The sequence below is a fragment of the Empidonax traillii genome, unplaced genomic scaffold (assembly GCF_003031625.1).
Source record: "Empidonax traillii isolate 1590-97213 ecotype Southwest subspecies unplaced genomic scaffold, ASM303162v1 scaffold449:size826340, whole genome shotgun sequence".
Classification (NCBI taxonomy): domain Eukaryota; kingdom Metazoa; phylum Chordata; class Aves; order Passeriformes; family Tyrannidae; genus Empidonax; species Empidonax traillii.
Window position 1 is genome coordinate 743,570 of NW_020955642.1, and position 18,489 is coordinate 762,058.

At 42.7% G+C, this 18,489-nt stretch overlaps 1 protein-coding gene across 1 annotated transcript in view; it reads left to right on the forward strand.

Moving 5' to 3' along the window:
* Nucleotides 1-18,336, forward strand: part of ESYT3 (extended synaptotagmin 3) — a 32,657-nt gene extending 14,321 nt beyond the window's left edge. The window contains exons 6-23 of the mRNA XM_027895100.1: nucleotides 299-388; nucleotides 1,429-1,484; nucleotides 4,100-4,220; nucleotides 5,210-5,383; nucleotides 5,876-5,958; nucleotides 6,377-6,425; nucleotides 7,075-7,164; nucleotides 8,023-8,085; nucleotides 8,179-8,247; nucleotides 9,431-9,496; nucleotides 10,883-10,969; nucleotides 11,780-11,929; nucleotides 12,470-12,906; nucleotides 13,984-14,073; nucleotides 14,599-14,730; nucleotides 16,177-16,282; nucleotides 16,560-16,609; nucleotides 17,504-18,336. Coding sequence (XP_027750901.1) covers nucleotides 299-388; nucleotides 1,429-1,484; nucleotides 4,100-4,220; nucleotides 5,210-5,383; nucleotides 5,876-5,958; nucleotides 6,377-6,425; nucleotides 7,075-7,164; nucleotides 8,023-8,085; nucleotides 8,179-8,247; nucleotides 9,431-9,496; nucleotides 10,883-10,969; nucleotides 11,780-11,929; nucleotides 12,470-12,906; nucleotides 13,984-14,073; nucleotides 14,599-14,730; nucleotides 16,177-16,282; nucleotides 16,560-16,609; nucleotides 17,504-17,540 — 1,950 coding nt within the window. The 3' untranslated portion in view covers nucleotides 17,541-18,336. The remainder of the gene's footprint in view (nucleotides 1-298; nucleotides 389-1,428; nucleotides 1,485-4,099; nucleotides 4,221-5,209; nucleotides 5,384-5,875; nucleotides 5,959-6,376; nucleotides 6,426-7,074; nucleotides 7,165-8,022; nucleotides 8,086-8,178; nucleotides 8,248-9,430; nucleotides 9,497-10,882; nucleotides 10,970-11,779; nucleotides 11,930-12,469; nucleotides 12,907-13,983; nucleotides 14,074-14,598; nucleotides 14,731-16,176; nucleotides 16,283-16,559; nucleotides 16,610-17,503) is intronic.
* Nucleotides 18,337-18,489: the final 153 nt, after the last annotated feature.

Consider the following 18,489-nt stretch of genomic DNA (forward strand, 5'->3'; position numbering starts at 1 on the left):
TAAACCAGCAACCTGTTCTTACAATGTTGAAAGCCAGTAGACTGAGCACTCCATTGAATGGCAGGATTGCAAAGAGACCACAAACATAGCAACGATTGTCTTGTACCAATACAAGGATTGTCTTGTACCAATACCAGTGGTTTGGTGGGAGGAGGTTATTGTTTTTATTAAATTATAAATAAAATTGGCTTCAAGCAGGATTTTAAAATTACATCCATCATTGAAAAGCTCACAATTTTGAAACTGCTTCTTGAGAATACCTTAAAACTCAGCTTTCCTTGATCTGTTCTGTTTGCAGTTGTATGGGACGTTGCGGGTGATCCTGGAACCTCTTCTAACTGATGCACCTTTTGTTGGAGCAGTGACCTTGTTTTTCATGCAGAAACCGGTGAGTCAGTAGTGAACTGCTCTCTGCAGCCTTCTTACTTCGTGGTCTGTCTCAGTGCTTGTTCAGGTCTTCAGTGAGTGACATGAGCTGTCCCTCACTGGTAACCCAAACTGCGTAACTGCGAATGCCTCGTGGTGCAGGTGCTTGAATAATAAATGCCTCATTGTTCAGTGCTCCTCTTGAACTCCAGGTAGACCTGAGTTAGTTTGCCCTACAGTTTTGTAGTAGTGCCTAAAAAGTTACCTCCTTCACTCTCAGAATGGGAGTGCTGTCACTCTTCTTGTGACAGCACCGTTTCCTAGGCCTTTGCTGCGAGGTTCCTGGCTGGTGGATATTCCCATTCATAGATTTTTAAATGCAGTCATCTTGGAGACCTTTCAACCATGGTTGCCTTTTGAAAGCTTGCCTGTTTAAGGTCATGTGCCTTGTAGTGAATTGTAGTTTAATAAAATAGGAGAAACCTTCCAGTCTTGTAAGGACCAGTTAGTTAAGGCTCACAGCTTTGCTTGTGGGTCATGCTCTGCTTGGAGTTCATGGGAGTCATACATTTTTGATCTTGGATGAAGTGTTCTCGTGTTTAGATTTAGCAGCACTATTTCAGCACATGAAAAAACCCTGCTTTTTGTTTACTGTAAGAGTAGGGATACAGACAACCCCCTGCCTCAGGGCATAGACCAACCTTTAAGTGAAAGGATGAGGAAACAACTTCAAAGTCTAGGTAGAGTTGTTGAATTTCCTTCATGACCCCCAGGCATCTGCCAGTGCCCAGTTGCTAAGGGCTGAATGCTGTTTTTCTTGTGCTTGCAGGTCAAGTCCCAGTGATACCCTCATTTCAGGATGGTAGATAAAATAGATAAGGGAATTGATACCAGCTGTTGGTTTTAATGTACAGATGCAGTCTGGTGCAGTCTAGTGCAGGTTTTCCTTTCTTTAAACAGCTGGCTTTGTTTTAGAATAATTTCCTCTTTAAATTCTACATTTGTTTTGAAATAAATTCTAATAATCCTGTGTAATTTTTTTCCTCCCTGATCTTGTTGTAGCATTTGGAAATCAACTGGGCAGGCATGAGCAACCTCCTGGATGTCCCAGGGATTAAGTGAGTGTCTGCTTTGCTTTGTTCATATTCAAAAAGCCTTTAGAAATTGGGTCTTCAGTAATCATCAAAGCTGTTCTCAAGAACATGGTGTAAAAGGTTGTGTTGTGTGCACTGTGCTGGACGCTCCTCCCATAGTATGTGGCTGTGGAGTTTGCAAAACCTGAAGAGGATGCTTTTTACATTCTGTCAAAATTGCTTCAAGCGCTTCATTGCATTTGGGATGGAAAGAGTAAATCCCTCAAACGACAGGGATTTAATGATGAGATATAGTTGCAGTCCCCCTGACAAACTGAAATACAATCCATGATAAGGAAAAATGGTACATGAACTTATTATGTACCTATTGTCCATAATTGTCCATAATTGTACAATTGTACATATGTACAATAATGTACCATTATAATTTTCCCCTTATAAATCTGTATCAGATTTATAAGGGGAAATGTTCTCTCTTCATGTAATCTGCTCACCCTTTAGGTTATTCAGAAAACGTAGCTCTTCCCCAATGCCTCCTGGGTTGGTGTTGCACATAAAACTGGCATAGCAAGGATGAAAATCTTAGTGGCTTTCAGTACTGTAAGTCTCAAACTGTTTCTCCAGATTGGGAATTAACTTTGTCTTTGTTCCTTAGTGTAAGGAGAAAATTCTGTTACATAAAATCAAATATTTGGTTACTCAGCCTTTGCCTTTCTCCCTTCCAATGCAAATGCAGTCATTTCTGTTCCCCACTGTTCTCCTGCAGTTCATAGTTTGCAGATTCACAGGAAGTGTCTGGCTAATTTAGGTGCCAGTTTATGCATTAAAGGGCCTCTGAAGACTTTTGATGTTGAGTGAGAGGAAGCTTTCTTTTTCTCTTAATGTGAGGCCAGAGTGGCCTTTTGCCCTGAAGTTTGGCCTGAGAGCTCCAGATTTTATCAGAGGAATTAATCTGTTATTTTCTAACTTAGTTTCCCTAATCCTTGCAGGGAGAAATTATGTAGGTGTTCCAACCTACAGCCTCCCATATAATTAAGTGCAAATTTGGTGTCCTAAATTTTCACTCCCTGGTTCTCTCACAGGGATTTGAACACAGAAATCTTTGCTTGTTCATGAGCGTTGCAACGAGAGCTGGGAGCAAAACTTGCCTGGCCATGAAGGGGCTGAAGTACAGGTTTAACAAGAGCCCTCCCTTTCAAATGGATTGGGCTTACTTAAGAGAGAGAAGAAACTGGACGCAGTTGTCTGTCCTCACGTACAAGCTCTGTTTAGTTGGGTGCACCCTTGAAGACTCGAGAGAAGGGACAATTATGTGACATTGCTGTGGGGTTTTTTTTACAGGAAAACCAGCAGCCTGACCAAGGCTCCTGGTTTAACATTTAGAGTAGGAAACTATTTTCCTTATGTGTGAATCCATCCTCCTCTGTGGACTGTGGTACATTTGTTATACAGTCTTACCCTGATAAGCTGCCTTATAAGCACTAGATTTATGAAGAAGGTGAAAGTCTTTCAGATGCTTGGTGCTCTTGGGTTTTCCTCTTAATATTGCCTTTTGCTCATGACAACTTGTAGTGGTATGTTGAAATCCTCTCATTAATCAAGTGCAGAGTACCGGACATCTGTGATTTGCCATATATTTCTCAATCAGGAAAAACAGTCCAAATTAGTTTTTCCCTGCCATACAAAGAGAGCAACTGTAAAAAAAAGATTTAAAATTAGAAGCTAAAAATGTGTAAGTTGTATTTAGGCCAGAAGGTTCCCTGAACTCCAAGACAGTACCCTCAGTTCAGCCAATCTGATTTCCTGTTACTTAAACCAAGATTTTCCTTCTTAGCACAAAATATTCCAAGATACAGAATTTTGTCTTTCGCTTGGTCTTCTATTAAACTAAATGAGCTTGGGGCTTTTGTTTATTTGGGGATGCGTGGGGATTTTTTGTTTGGGTTTTTTTTGTTTGTTTGCATTTTTTTGTTTTGGATTTTTTTTACATGTCTGGCTTCTATTTCCGTTTTACAGTAAGGTGTCAGCATGTGACCAAGAGCAGGCAGCAGTGTGCACTCAGGCATGTTCCAAATCTATAAAAACAAACTACCTCAAGGCCTTGAGCCCCTTGAGAAATGGTGAAAATTCCTGATTGCCTCCTCACCTTGCCCACCCCAGAAGGCACAGGAGTTTGCCTTGTTTGGGTGTGTGCATGATGTCACACAGCCTGAGCTCCCATTCGTCATTTACAACCTGCTAGAGACAAATTCACAATCAGCAATAGGGGTGCTCCTTAATGCACACTTGCATCACTGAATTGAAGTTGAATAGCCACTCTGTAACTCTTTTGTAGAATCATTTAGGTTGGAAAAGACTTTTAAAGATCATCAAGTCCGATCATTAACCTAACACTGCCGAGCCCACCACTAAACCAGGTGCTTAAAAGCACTGCTTTTACAGGTCTTTTTAACACTTCCAGGGATGGTGACTCAACTGCTTCCCTGGATGTTCTATTGCCTGACACCCTTTGGGGGATTGTGGGCAGTATCTGCACACTTTGCAGTGCCCAACTTCTTTTGCTGTGCCTCATTCTTTCCCTCTAACCCAGTTGTGATAGACTGTAGAAACTTAAGGTTGCCTTTTTCCCCCACCTGCAGCGTAGTGTCAGACTCGTTAATTCAAGACTTCATTGCTTCGCGGCTGGTTCTGCCGAACAGGATCACAGTGCCCCTGAAAAAGAACATGAACATTGCCCACTTGAGGTTCCCTATTCCCCAGGTGAGTTGTTTTTTTCAGTGAGAGTGTTTATCTTCCTGAGGGTGCATTTGCCACCACGTGGGTGCTTGCAAGCTTAGTGACTTGGAATTCTGCATCAGCTCTTTCAACCAGAATTATAGGGGTTTTGTAGGTGATATTTCAGAAATATAACAGTAGATGTTGGATAGGTCATAATTTGGGAGGGAGAAACACAGACACTGGGGGTTCCTAGTCTCTCTATATGGCATAAGGAGTCTGTTTAGACTCTGAGCTCATTTACCAATTGAACCTTTAGTTTCTAATTGAAGATCTATGGTATACTCAAATGAGAGGATACATACAAGAGCAATGAATGTCAAACTATTTAATATTTTTACTAATGCTGTGAAAGGTTGTAAATAGGGAACTTGGAGGGTGACATCTCTTTTTTTACAGAAAAAAAAAAAAGGGAAAAAAAAACCAAGAAAAAAATCTCCTAAATACTTGACATATCCAGGTCTTCAATCTCCTTCATCCATCCAATACCTAATAATCTTATTAATGAGGATAAATATAAATGATTGGCAAAAGGATGCTCCCTATTGCAAACTTGCATCACCAAACTGAAGCTGAATGGCAGGCACTGTGCAATAAAATAAGTCCCTGGCAATGGGTGCTTAGTTCCTTCTAAATCACTGGGAATTGATCCTTACACTTGATTTGACTGTGGCTGTAATGCTATGAGCATATGTATGCTTCTGATTTAAAAATAAATTGAATATTATTTCCTACACAGTTATCTAGATTGCCTTGTGCTTCTGCTTAAGGGTTTTTTCCCCTCTAGGTAAATGGTGGGGAAAGTGTTTTAATACAGCTGTCACTGGAAATGTACTGCATCAAACTATGTTTCATTGCAGAACTGTCACAGTGACTGCCCTTGCTGCCTGAAATAACTCGTTTTAGGAGGCAGCATATTATAATTATCCAAAGATTGCATTTTCATGACCAATTCTGTATCTTATTTTATTCAGGGGGTAATAAGGGTTCATCTGCTAGAAGCTGAAAACCTTGTCCAGAAAGACAGTTTCCTTGGTGCAATCAGGGGGAAGTCTGATCCGTACGCTCTCCTTCGCGTTGGCACGGTGCAGTATCGAAGCAAGACAGTTTCCCGAGATCTTAATCCCATTTGGAACGAGACATTTGAGGTACTGAATCTTTTGATCTCTCCATCTGTAGGATACACAGCTATTTACATCCCTGTGCTTGGAGGACCTTCTCGTAATCTGACCCCACGAGAGCGGGTGGGCTTCCTTGTTACTTGGTTGAGGCATTTCTGTCCCTTAAGCAAGTTCAGATTTACATTGTAAACTTGAAATGTCATTCAGGTTGATCTGATTTACATGTGTGGGTTTTTGGAGGAGGTGCAAAGCCCTGCTTTAAATATCAATCAGTGCAACTGTAGGCCGCCCTAGCATTAGTTCCTCTCCATTTATTAGGTATACCAGTTTGAGGAGTTTAACTTGTAGTTCAAAAACAAGCAAACTGAATTTGAAATATTTTTACCTATAATCAATTGTATTTGCTACACAATTAGCCATGAAAGAGTAGAGAATGTCCTTTTTGTGCTATACAGCTGTGAAGTGTCATGTTCTTGTCCACAGCTTTTTGGTTTTAATCAATACCTCTTTCTCCTCCAGTTTGTTGTTCATGAAGTGCCTGGTCAGGACTTAGAAGTGGACTTGTATGATGAAGATCCAGATAAAGATGACTTTATGGGCAGGTAAATTAACATAACCTTTGCTCAGGGTTTAGTAGCTTCTGCTACAGGACACCTGGATTAGTATACTGGCAATTTAATATCATTGGAAGCCATTCCCTTTGCCCAGATACTGATACCAAGTTATTAGTTTGTAGTGCAACTAACTTGGAGCAAGATAGAGAGTGGCCCACACTCCTGCAGGGAGTCCTGCGAAGCCATTAGGAGTGATAGTTACTATGTGACTTGAGATTTAACTATTTCAAGGGGGAGGTTTCAGAAGTGTGAGTGCATTCTGGTGCATTCCTCCACATAGGCAATGGGGAGAAGTTGTTTGGAGCAGACTTGAGTGTGGGCTTTTTTGTGGTGGTTTCTTTTCTCCCCAACAGCAGTATGCTGTGTGCTTCAATATATAGTGAAATCTTTGCTTTTTGCCTTTCAGCTTGCTTATAGGCCTAGTGGATGTAATGAATGACAGAACTGTTGATGAGGTAAAGATCACAGCTTATTTCTAAATGTGTTGGTGGTGTATGCTTACACGTGCTCATTTGTGCTCCCCCTCTGCTACTGCAGTATTTCTGTGTGCTTAAAGCTACTTTGCACACTTGCACAGTGGTTTTTTCACAAAAATAAAATACCTTCACTCAGAAAACCTACAAAGTAGCCATTACGATAATTTTTACAACCAAGGTGGTAACCCCAGACAGCACCGAAGTTACCCTGAGCCAGCAGTGGGGTATCTTGTGTTTATATTTTGTGTCCCGTGTGTAGCAAATGTTTTGTACAAGGCTGTAGATAAGGTTTGGTGAAGCAGTCTGTTTGCTGAGGGGAGAAATGATCTGATCTTAGGGTGGTTCATCCTGCAACCCAGCACTCTGCAAATAGTGTCAGGGTGCCTGTCTTGTGCTGCTGCTGGTTGGAAATATCCGAGTGCTTTGCCTGTATATGGGTATCTTATTTTCATTTTTCTGGCTTGTGTTTGTAAGTGGACGGATGTGTTACAATCTCAGCATCAAAAGTGCAGGCTAAAGCACTCAGAGTGCAATTCATGTTGTCTAATGTACATTCAGAACTGCCACACACATATAAAAATTTTTCTGCCTCACAGTTCTCAAGTTACCCTTTGTTGTCTCCATTTAGTGGTTTCCCTTGAGTAAGACAACAAGCGGACACTTGCATTTAAAACTGGAGTGGCTTTCACTGGTAAATGACCAAGAAAAGCTACATGAGGTGAGTATATTTGCTTAAAGGATTCAGGTACTCTGATCCCTGTCCAGTGATCAACAAAGGAGTGTGTAAAATTAGGAACCCCAGGCAAACTTATGGGAGTTTATTTTTGTCTGGCAAAGTTTTGATGTGATTCCCTCCCTGCCACTCCTACAGAGGGAAGGGCATTTGCTTGCCCCAGGACCCTTGGCAATTCAGGAGTAACTCAAATCTGGCAGCTCTTTTTGCTTGAATTGGCAAACCTTTGTTTGACTCACTGCAAAACAGCTTTTCACAGGTCCTTTCTTTGAGAGTTTTTCTCCTCCCTCTTCATCTAGGATCTGTGTAGGACCTCAGGCCCCTGAAATAACCTGTATTAGTCATAGACAAATACCCAGAACTGGTGCTTGGTAGGGCCACGTTTCCAAATTGTTGCTTGTCCAGTAGAACTGCTTGGATAAAGCCCATCCCCCAGGGATGCTGTTTCTTCAAAACCAACCAAAACCATTGGAGTTCCACTGAAGTGAATAAAATTGTTTCCAAGCTTTGTTCTCCTGATCCTGGATTGATGCTGAAATAAGTGGTTGAGCATGTTTTCAGGTTTTTCTTGCTGCACTGGGGAACCCAACCAGTTCTGCACTGAGGGACTGACGAGCATTAAGGCCAGTGAACTGAAGAGATTACACATCTTACTGGTCTGCTTAGAACTGTCACGCTGTGTTGGCTTCTGCTCCCCTAAATTGCAAGTTTTAGGAGAAAGGCAGAGAGCTGCTTAGCCTTCAGAAACTGCCCTTTGAATTTTGTTATCTTTTACGTTGTCCTTGGTGGGTGATCATGCCTACCTTGTGTTTTGTTTTGGCTTATCTTTCCCGGCCTTTGCAGGATAAGAAGGGTCTGTCTACAGCAATTCTGATAGTCTACTTGGACAGCGCCTTCAACCTTCCAGTAAGTACAAACCACATGCAGCAGCCTTCATTCCTGACCTTCTCTTTTTAAGACCACAAACTAATTATTTTAAATACTCTTTTACTAATTCAGAAAAACCACTTTGAGTATTCGAATGGTGAATGTGGAGCAAAGAAGATCAAAAATAACAAGTACCTCAAGGTAAATTTTATGTTTTTCTCCCTTGCTTGCAAAACAGTGTTCTGGATTATGGGGCACTGTAGCAACGGAAACTGGCTGTGGTTAAAGAAAATGAACCTTTCCACTGCCAGAATCTAAGTGAGGGGGTTCAAAATAGTCATTGAAAGCCCACCCCTGCCCCAGTGAAAGTCTAGGAGATCCAAGTGAGAATGCAACACAGAAATTTTTGATTATGTGTGTGGCTGTCTATACTTTTATGCTTTGGACAGAGAGTCTGCAGACATTAGATTAGGTCATGATAACCTTTCTGCTGTTGCAAAGATTCTTCGTATGCTGAGCTGTTCCAGTTTGACATTGGGGTGGGAGAAATATGCTTGTTTGTGGTAACCTTCCTGTTCACTGGAGACCTGACCACCAAATTCCTCCCCCCTTGGTTTCAGAGGGATTCAGAAGCCCCTGTCATTCCTGCCTCCTCTCTCATAGCTTCTGTTTACTTTTCCCCCAAATACTGTATTTTGCTACTGTGATGTAAATGGTGGGTATAGGGAAGAATGTCTTTCTCCCTTTTTTCTTGAACAAGTTACACACAGTCACAGCTCTGAGCTATGGATAAAGTTTCCCATTCTATCCAAGTCACTCCTCTCCTAAGTACCATTTTTACAACTGAGTTGAGTTACTAGGACTTAATGCTGAACTTCATTGTGAGTGCTTTGTATACAATGTTGTGCTAAAACCACTTCCTCAGCCTTGACTTCTGTAGCATTAGTGTAGAGAAGCACAGTACAAGAGGTTCAGTATTGTTGCTTCTGGAAAGGAATTGTTACTTGATGCCAAAGACTTGCTTCTATCTGCAAGTTCTGAGCCTTGGAAACCAATTCTGAAAGTCCTGTTTCATTCATGAATGATGAAGACTTCCCACTGAACCTTCAGCTTTCTTCTCTGTTTCCTCTCAGCTTCTGACAATTTTTTTTAGCTACTCAACTATTGAAACCTAAGTAAATAGAACATTGGCTTAAATGTGTACTCTGGATGGTAAAGACTGTGCTGTGTTATGGTTGGAGGCTTTCCTGTGAACTACACTTTTCAGATGTCCTACATCTGAAAAATATTGTCAAGTAACAGTAGTGGTGTGATGTTGCTCTCTGCAAACTATAAATTTCTCACTTTTTTTTCTGATTTCTTTTTTCCTTATATTAAATGACAGAAGATGGAACGAGAGCCTTCCTCGTTTGTCCTGCTTACAGTTGGAAACAAGACTCAGAAGAGCAAGGTGACACTGTTTTAACTGTTTTGCTTTCCTTAAATACTCTCTATCTTATAGGTGACTATTTCCAAGTAGCTTCTAGGAAGGGAAGGACTTCTTGTGAAGCTGATGGGAAGAGCTGTAGTTGAGGTGATAGCTGCAGAGCCTGGGAGGTGGGGGTCAGTCAGCACATGGAGCCACTGCATCACTGATTTGTGGTGGTTAGTGGTTGTCTGATCAGCTGCTGTACAGATGTGTGGCTTTGTGCTCATTGCCACGAGGTCACATTGGTCAAGGCACTCTAGTTCCATAAGGGTTGAAGAGGAAAAAATGATTGGTCTCAAACCTGGCTCATGCTTTCTCAGAGCAGGGGGTCATTTGCGTCAACCTGGCCTTTAATTCCCCATCAGAGTCTTTCCTGGCTCCTGTGTATTACAGTTTTACTGGGTTTATTTTTTTTTTTCTTTTAGCTGTACCAGATGTATCTGGATCTCTTCCACTTCCTTTTCAGTTCCTTTTTCATTATTTAAAAATTACTTTTGCCTGATGAGTACAAGCAGCAGCTGAGCTCTGCCCTCCCAGTAGCTGCCGTGTTCACTGTCCTGCAGCTGGATGCAGATGAGGGCAGCCCTGTGTTCTTTTGGACACCAAACAAATAGGAATGAATCCTCTTGGCTACACATGGGTGTATAGGACTGACACTTGTTTGCCTTTGTTTCTTCCACCTGCTCCACCCAGGAATTGGGTTCTGCTTGCATTTTTACCTTTTTTGGCTTTCCCTCTCCCTACCACATCACTTGCCTCTCCTAAGCTAGGTAAGACTTCCAGCCTTTCCCTGCTCCAGCAGTTGTGGCCTGGCAGAGACAGCTGGTTTAGGGAGCAGCCACAGCCCCCACAGGTGCTTTTCATGCTCTTTCATCCGTGAAGTGGATGGTACTGAAGCTGTGCCATCCTACTCTTCCCACAAGATCTACACCCATGAAAGTGCCCCTCTAGCTTCCCTACCCTTCTTCCCTGTCAGCTCACTGTGGCTTTGGGAGCTGGCTCTGGGTGCCTGCAGGCTGGAAGCAGCACTCTGGCTCTCCCTGGGTGGAGAGGTGGGAGGGAGGGAGCAGTGCCTTGCTGCAGGTGAGGCAGGTTGCTGGTCCAGGCAGCGCTGGCTGGGGCCAACTGCAGCTCACCAGACTTGTTCTTTGGCATTTCTACATCCCACAGAACTTGTTCTGGTTTTGCTGGAGACTTTGCTTACGCATGCTTTTGACCTGGAATTTTCACTCTCTCCACACAGCTGGGGTGTAGCATCACTGGATAAAATAAAGAAGGTCACCGTGCCCCTCTCTGGTGATCAGTGTCACGAATTCTGTGCTGCTCACAGAACAAGCTAATGTGTGTGCCACGATCTTCTTGTTGCAGACCTGCAATTTCAGCAAAGATCCCACGTGGGGCCAGGCTTTCACCTTCTTTGTCCACAGTGCTCATTCCCAGTCACTCCATGTTGAGGTGAGAGAAAAGCCTTTCCTTTGAAGACCAACTGCACATCTGCAGGAAGAAACCTTTTTTATAGAGCTCAATGCTGTTTTTTTCTGCGTGGGATTGTCTTGTACTGGGTTCCTCCTACTTAAAAGGTAGAAGAAGCACCTGTTGTTGCACAGGTGATTCTCTGTTAAGTGGTAACTGGTACCTGCCTTTGTTCTAGGATCATGTAGCATAACATCTGAGTTTAAAATGTGGGATATTTCTGGCTGCAAAGTGTAAAGGAATTTTTATAGGTGTCAGTGTGTAGTAAAGACATCACTATTTTGCTGTCAGAAATTGCAGCCTTCATAATTCCCAAGCAGAGCCCTACCTCTTCACCTCAGTGTTCTGGCTTGTTAAGCAGTTCTGTCTCTCACCAGCAACATCTCAGTCACAGCCAGTTCTAGGGTTGGTCACTTGGATATTGTAGAATTGAACATTGAAGGTGTATTGAGGTTAATTAGGCTAAAAATTTTCTAAAGAACTTGTAAAGGTTTAGACCACTTGCCATCCCAGTTGCCTGGGATTTTCTCCCTGAAGCAAGTCCAGTAAATCCCAGGGCCTGGTTTTTCTGCTAAGGCAGTTCCTTCTCTGCGTAGTTAGAAATGGGATTTTTACTCCAAACATACTAATTTGTTACGCCCCTGAAACGCTGGTATCACCCACTTGGAAGTAACCACACTTAAGTCCAGAAGTAAATAAGCTAATTTCTGTTTCTATCTGAAATACCTTCTTGTTTGCTTCCCAGGTGTCCATCTAGTAAAAACTTTTCTTTCCCTTTTCCCCCCCCTCTAGATAAAAGACAAGGAGCGGGATAGTGCCCTGGGAACTTCAGTGTTATGTCTGTCCCGCTTACTTGAAGACCCAAACATGACTCTGGATCAGAGATTCCAGCTGGACCATTCCAGTTCAGACAGTTTTATTCAGATGAAACTTGTGTTGCGGGTATGCAGTTCTTTCCCATATTCATTTGGCTTTCCTAGTGGAAGCATCCAATTCTAACCAGTCAAGAGAGATGAAAGATGACTGTGGAGAAAGGCAGCTTTGCTTCGCAGATGAGTAGAAAGTAGAAGTGTGACAAGGTCTTTAAGTGCAATTAAGAGTGTATGGTGGAGCTGAGAGGTAACCCTGAAGCTTCTGAAAACTTATTGTAGAGGCAAGGCTGAAAATCTTCTCCCAACAATAAAGTGTTAGTCTGAGAAAATCTAAGCTGAGAAAATCAAAGCTTCTCAACAGTAAGAGACACTGATGCTTAGGAGTCATTTTCTCACCGTACTCTGCATCAGTGCTTAGACAGTTCTAAATGTATATGCAGTGGGATAAGAGAAGAGAACACCACAGTGAATCCCACAGACTCCTTTCATCTCTAATGGCAGATTCCTGCTGTTACACTTTTGTGGTGAAATTTTCTCCTGGGTGGTAATGCTGGCATTCACCCCAGTGCTTGGGGAGCAGCACTCACTGCTCTCCCTTGTGACTTTTTAGGCACTGAATGTTGAAGAACCTGATCCACAAAGAGTCAAGGCTGGTGTCAATGCCTCAAAGCAAGGTCCCGTGCGTGTAGTGGAAAAGGGTGGAAACCAGCAGAAATTTGTCTCCCCACCAGAAGTCTCCAAAGTACCTCCTGTCAGCAAAGACTCTGCAGCACTTGAATCCCTGCCAAAAAGGGACAGCGGAGAAGACCTGGACACTAAAGACAGTTCAGCAGCCCCTGTGCCAAGTGAAACTGTTGCAGGCCCTGATGGGGCAGAGCACAAGCAGAACCCAGAGCATCGCCCGCCGCTGGCGCTGCACAGCGGGGCGGCCGCAGTGCCCACACTGCCAGTCGTGCAGGAGCTGAGGCTTGCACCCAGTGTCACTTCTCTGGGTTCTCTGCCTTCTTCTTGCTTCGAATTAAGTAGCAGCAATCTGGACATTCATAAGTAGGTGTTCTTCTGGCTGAACTGTTCTTCCTTTGGGAAAGTTTAGGTATTTTATATCACTGTTGCATGGAGGTGAATTCAAAGGCTGCTAAGTCATTTGGTGTCTTGGGTCTCAAGTCACCTTACAAAGAATTGACTTAAGTATTCCAGTCAGCAGCAAAGTAGATTACAGGGCACTATCAGGTCAGGTGTAAAGAGAAAGCATTTCCTCTCTGGCTTTCCTAAGAGGTGCTGCATGTGTTGGTTTTATATTGTTGAAAAGCCTCTCTACACTCTTGGCTGCCGTAACACTCATTTAGCAACAGGATATTGGAAGTCTAAACATCCCACTTCTGTAATAACATAAACTCTTGATAAGTTTCTCTGGCTGCTTAATGCTTTGAATGCTGTGTTTTATCCAGTGAATTTTAAGATTAATGATGCTGTGAACAAAGTTTTTGTGGATAGGTGTGCTTGTGTTTGTGTCCTTCCCACAGTGCTCAGTAGTCTGTTCTGTTAATGTCCCTCCTGGGGGGGCAGAATGGACCTTGTAGAATCCTTAATGAACTGAATTATCAATGAAGGTCCACCTCACTAAAAAGAGCATCACAGTATTTATAAACCTGAATGTGAAACCCCGCTCCTGCTCTTCAGTCTTGTACTGCTGGGCTGGCAAATTCTCTAGCTCTGAACAGGGCTTCATTTATAAAGTATTTTTAAGCCATTTTAAACAATGTTTTGGATTTGAAGCCACTTTAATAACATGTAGAATGAAATATAAAGAAGGTCCCATTTTGCATATACAGACATTTTTGAGAGAGCTAAACTGTACTTTGCTGCTCCATCTGCAGCAGACCACAGAGGGACTTTTTTCGGCAGTTTTTTACTGTGGAACTGAAATCAGGTTTGTGCAGAGAAGGCAGGGACGGTGCTAACGGGAGTGTTGATTCTGTGGAACCTCTGTGGTCCAGCTGCTTCCTAGAAAGCAAACCTTAGGATGCCAGGAGGAAGAATAGTGCCCTGAAAGTTGGTTTTAGTCTGCATGTGGTGTGTTCAGTAGCTGTATTGAAAGGCTTTGACTGTGGCAATGTCTTGCAGTGGTACAGAAATGCCTCTGGGGGAGATCCAGCTGACAGTCCGTTACGCTTCAGTACGGCAGAGCCTCGTGGTGCTGGTGAATGGCTGCAGGTAACACTGACAATCGCTGAAAGAGAGGGGCAGAGCTCTCTGGGCTTGTGTCAGTCATTCAGCAAAGCTGCAGCAGAACCAGTGCAGCAGGGGATGCCTCAGCACTGGCTGGCCTCAATCTGTGCAGCCTCACTGGGCCCAGCTCTGGTCAGTGCCAGCAGCAGGTCAGGGAGGGAGGCTGGCGAGTGGTGCCCGTTGCACTAGAGATGCTTCAACTGTCATCCACTCAAAACTTCCTCTCAACAATACTGACAACTGATGTGTGTCTTGGGGTGCCATGATAGGTATCATGGCAAGGATTGATAGCTATGACTGAATTTGTAATTGTTAATTTAGGAACCCCGATAAGTTGCCACACACTCAGTAGTGAAAATTCTGTTTAAATAAATGTCCTTGAAGTTTTAGTTCCAACTCCCAGGATGAGTCTTTTTGGCCCATGAAGGTTTGGTCTGATTCCATGAGAGTCAAGCTATTAAAACACACAGTAGGAGAACCTGCCTTGCTTATCTGTATTTCTTTTAACAGAAACTTAGTACCTTCTTCTAATCGGGGAGTAGATCCATATGTTCGTATATACCTGCTTCCAGATAGAAGGTGGACAAGCAGGAAGAAGACTTCTGTTAAGAAGAAAACACTGAACCCTCAATATGATGAGAAGTAAGAAAATGTTAATTAAGATTTTGGCTGGAATAGTTATGGTGTCTGTGTAATGAAAGGGCTTCCTAAGGTGTGCTGCTGTTGGTCCTGAGGACTGTCTTGTGAACATTTTCAGGTCTTCTGAAACAAATGGCACTTTTACTGTAATTTCCAAGTACTTGGGGCTGGTCTTACTCTGCCTGTGGTGTTGTCCCTCTGTAGGAGGGCACACCTCCTTCCCTACCCTAATCCCAGCAGGTGCAGGCTGCGCTTGCTTCCTTGCAAACAGCCATTCCCCTACCCACGTTTAACTCCCTGTTGTGGCGGAGGCAATCTTTTCATCCAGGTACCTCACAGAGCCTGTTTCTCTGTTCATATTGCTTTGCCTGATGCTTGTTTGGACACCTTTCCAAAAGTCCAAGGCAGAAGAAAGCCTTTTTGAGACTGGGCCATTCTTTGGGCAGACAGGTGGATGTTGTCATCAAGACCTGGTGGTACAGGGTAAAATGCTTTCGTTTGCCAACAGTGTCACGTGCACAGCTCCGCCACTGAAATGGAACGTGTTTTGTATAAACCCAAACACAGTAATGCTTAGAAGAAGAGCTCTTTTGAGAGGTGGTTTTAATCCCATAATTAGAGGAAGGTACACATACGTGAAAAATGGGTGATCCTGGGTGGTTTGGATTTTTCCTGTGTTGTGTCCTTTCTGTAAGTCAGAAATGGAGAAAAGATTTAAAAATATTTCATCTTAACACTCAAAACACTGGAGCTGTGGATTTTTCTGTGTATTCCCAAGTAGCTCCACTGATTCAGTGCCAGCCCAGCTGTTGGGAATATCATCTCATTTTCCTCATTCTCAGTGTTGATGTATCCTATACATCCTCAATTAAGGATAATAGGTTGGGCAATGCTTAGCTCCAAAACACATTACCTGTTTTACAGCTCTGACTTGAGGAAAAGCTATTCAGGTGGGCAGAACTGAAGTGATTTAGCATGGACAAAACTCACTTGACATTAGTGATGTGTGCCAGAGGCTTGAGTCAGAGCCATTAAGAATTTAATTGCCACAGGTTTCAGCCTTTGCTCTTTGGTGCAAGGCTGCTCTGTGAACTTGGGGGTTTGGCTCAGCTATTTCCTCTGAGTAATGAAGGTTGCATGGAAAACATGCTGGACTTCCATGGAGGGGAAAAATGATGGTAAATGGCATTTCATCATGGATGCATGTTTTCCTGCTTCCCCCTGGCACAGTGAACAGTCTGAAGACAGTGTAATAGTCTTTCATGAGGCCTGGAAGAGGTTTCTTGCAATGTGAAAGAAATCTAACTATGGATTTGCCCTTCCTGTGTCTTCCTTCCCTGTTAAAGTCTTGGCCACTGATGTTGTACTCTGTCACTGTAATCTGGTCACTGACACTTACAGGATTTTAAGTTTTGACTTAAGTCTCTCCTTTCTAAACTTTTCTTTTAGGTTCGAATTTTTTGAGTCTTTGGAAAATGTCAAGAAAAGGACACTGGACATTGCAGTGAAAAACAGCAGGCCGTTCATTTCACAGGAAAGGAAGGATCTGGGGAAAGTAAGTTTAAAGAATCCACACTAGAGATGTAACAGAGCTGAACAGTCTGGGCTGTTCCTGTAATCCTGAAATGCAGCTCACTGGCAATCTGGAAACAACATCTTCTGCCAGATTTTCATCTGAAGTCAGGCTGTACCCATGTGGAGGCTCCTTTTCACTTGGGCCTGAGATGCAGCTCCAGAACTAGAGAGTGGGTCTGACTTGGGAGGAGTGCTAGCTTAGCTAGTCAATTTGTATGCTGAATAATATACAAACAAATAAAATTTGCTTTTTAAAGGTGCGGATCGACCTGTCCCAGGAGGACTTAATAAAAGGTTTTGCACAATGGTAAGTACCATGTCCATACTTCCAAACCCTGCCCATTGCTTTGTTGGGAGAGTTTGCATGGCTGTTGTTGGAGCGCTGGTAACTGGGCTGTGTTTGGGTGAGCAAACGCAGGACTAACTTGAACTAATCTGGTAGTTTTATCTAAGTTGTGTGCTAATCCATGGGCTGTGCGGTGCCTGCCCTGTGAGACAACTTTAATGAGATGCCTGTGTGTCAATTATAGTCTTCAGCATATTTTAAGTTACCATAAAAGCCATGGGGACACATAAGTAAAAGAATTATGTTTATTAAAGCAACCTCACAACAAATTCTAACTTGGATAAAGATCTTAACTAAATACTCTGATCAGCAATATAAATATATATATGATAAAACTTTAATTACAAAGCATTTATAGAAACTATTATAATAAGCCACTTACAGTTCTGCCTGTGTGTTCCCTGTGGTTCTGAGGTTTGTGTGTTCACTGGTCTGAGGCAGAGACTGAGAACCCAGCTTGGGTGTTTTTTCCACTTCTACGTCTGTAGTTAATGGCAGTGGTTCTTCCTTCTTTCTCCTTCAATGGAGCCCAAGGAATGCAGTGTGGGTAGTCCAGGAGCTTGCCATCCGCACAGGCAGTGAGCCAATATTCCAGATAGGAAAACTGTGTTCCCCTGGCCCAGCTTGTGTGTGTGTGTGTGTGTGTGTCTCAGGGCAATTACAGGAGGAGGGAAAAACGACGCACCCAAAGTTCCTGGCGAAGAGCTGAAGTCTGAGGCCATCTCTGGAGCCTCCTCTGCCAGGCTCCCTGTGAAGGCCAAGCATTAAAGCAGCCTAAGTCCTCTCTATTGTGGCAGTTAAAACTGTAAAGAAAGTCTTAAACTACTGTAATTACTTATTGTGTCTGTCTTGCAGGTATGAGCTGACAAGGAGTAGACGCAGGAGAATTTGATTTCTTCTCATGTACATAAGTTACTAATTTTTCAACTTTATATGAATGTACATATCTCTTGTAATTATTGTGTTTTGCACAGTCATTGCAAATTTGAAGCAATCTCCAGCTCAGGACATGTAAATTTAATGATCCCGTTTGGAGATTATTTCTCACTGAAGTTAAAAAATAAACCTATTTCCTCCTCCACCGACCCCCCCAGGGAATAATTTGTCCTTAGAGAATAAGTCCTTTATTTTTGCCATTTCTGGCAAATCACCTCCCAAAGGACCTGTAAGTTTGAATCCTCTCTTAAGGAAGTGTTGTACCTGAGGATATTTTAGACTGTCAGCCAAGTGTCATTATTTTGCTTGGCAGTCTCATGTCCCCAGGATCTTGTTCATGTTGTTTTAACATGAAAGTGTTGTACTTTTTTGAAGCAGCATTCTTCAGCTGTAGGGCTACAGAACCCTTTAGACTTTAAGACTAATAGCAATTATTTTTTGAGAAACTAAGAAATCGGTATTCCACTGTTTAGAAGTACCTTTGCAGACTGTGGCTGCAGGTATGTAAATAATGAGCTTCCAAAAGCAGGGAGCTTAGTTTACCAAGATGTCGTTAAGGTTTTAGTTTGTGACACCTTAATAGGTTTTGTCCTTTGTTACAGTACATTTCAAAATCTTGTAAACCTGGATTATGCCTGTGGAACAGCAGAGTTTTGTAAACTAAGCTTTATTAATATTGAGGCAAAATATTTTTGGAAGCTTGGTGTACTTGTTTCTGTACAATAAACTTCAGTCTTGCATAAGAAACTTGATCTATTCCTTTCTAAAACTGACTTTTGGAATATGACCATGGTAACTTCCAACCACTGTCTGAAGCAAATTTTCCATATTTTTGGCCTAGATTGCATTAATCCAGTCTGCTTCAGTCCACAACATGAGAGAATACTCACTGAGTAACAATGTGA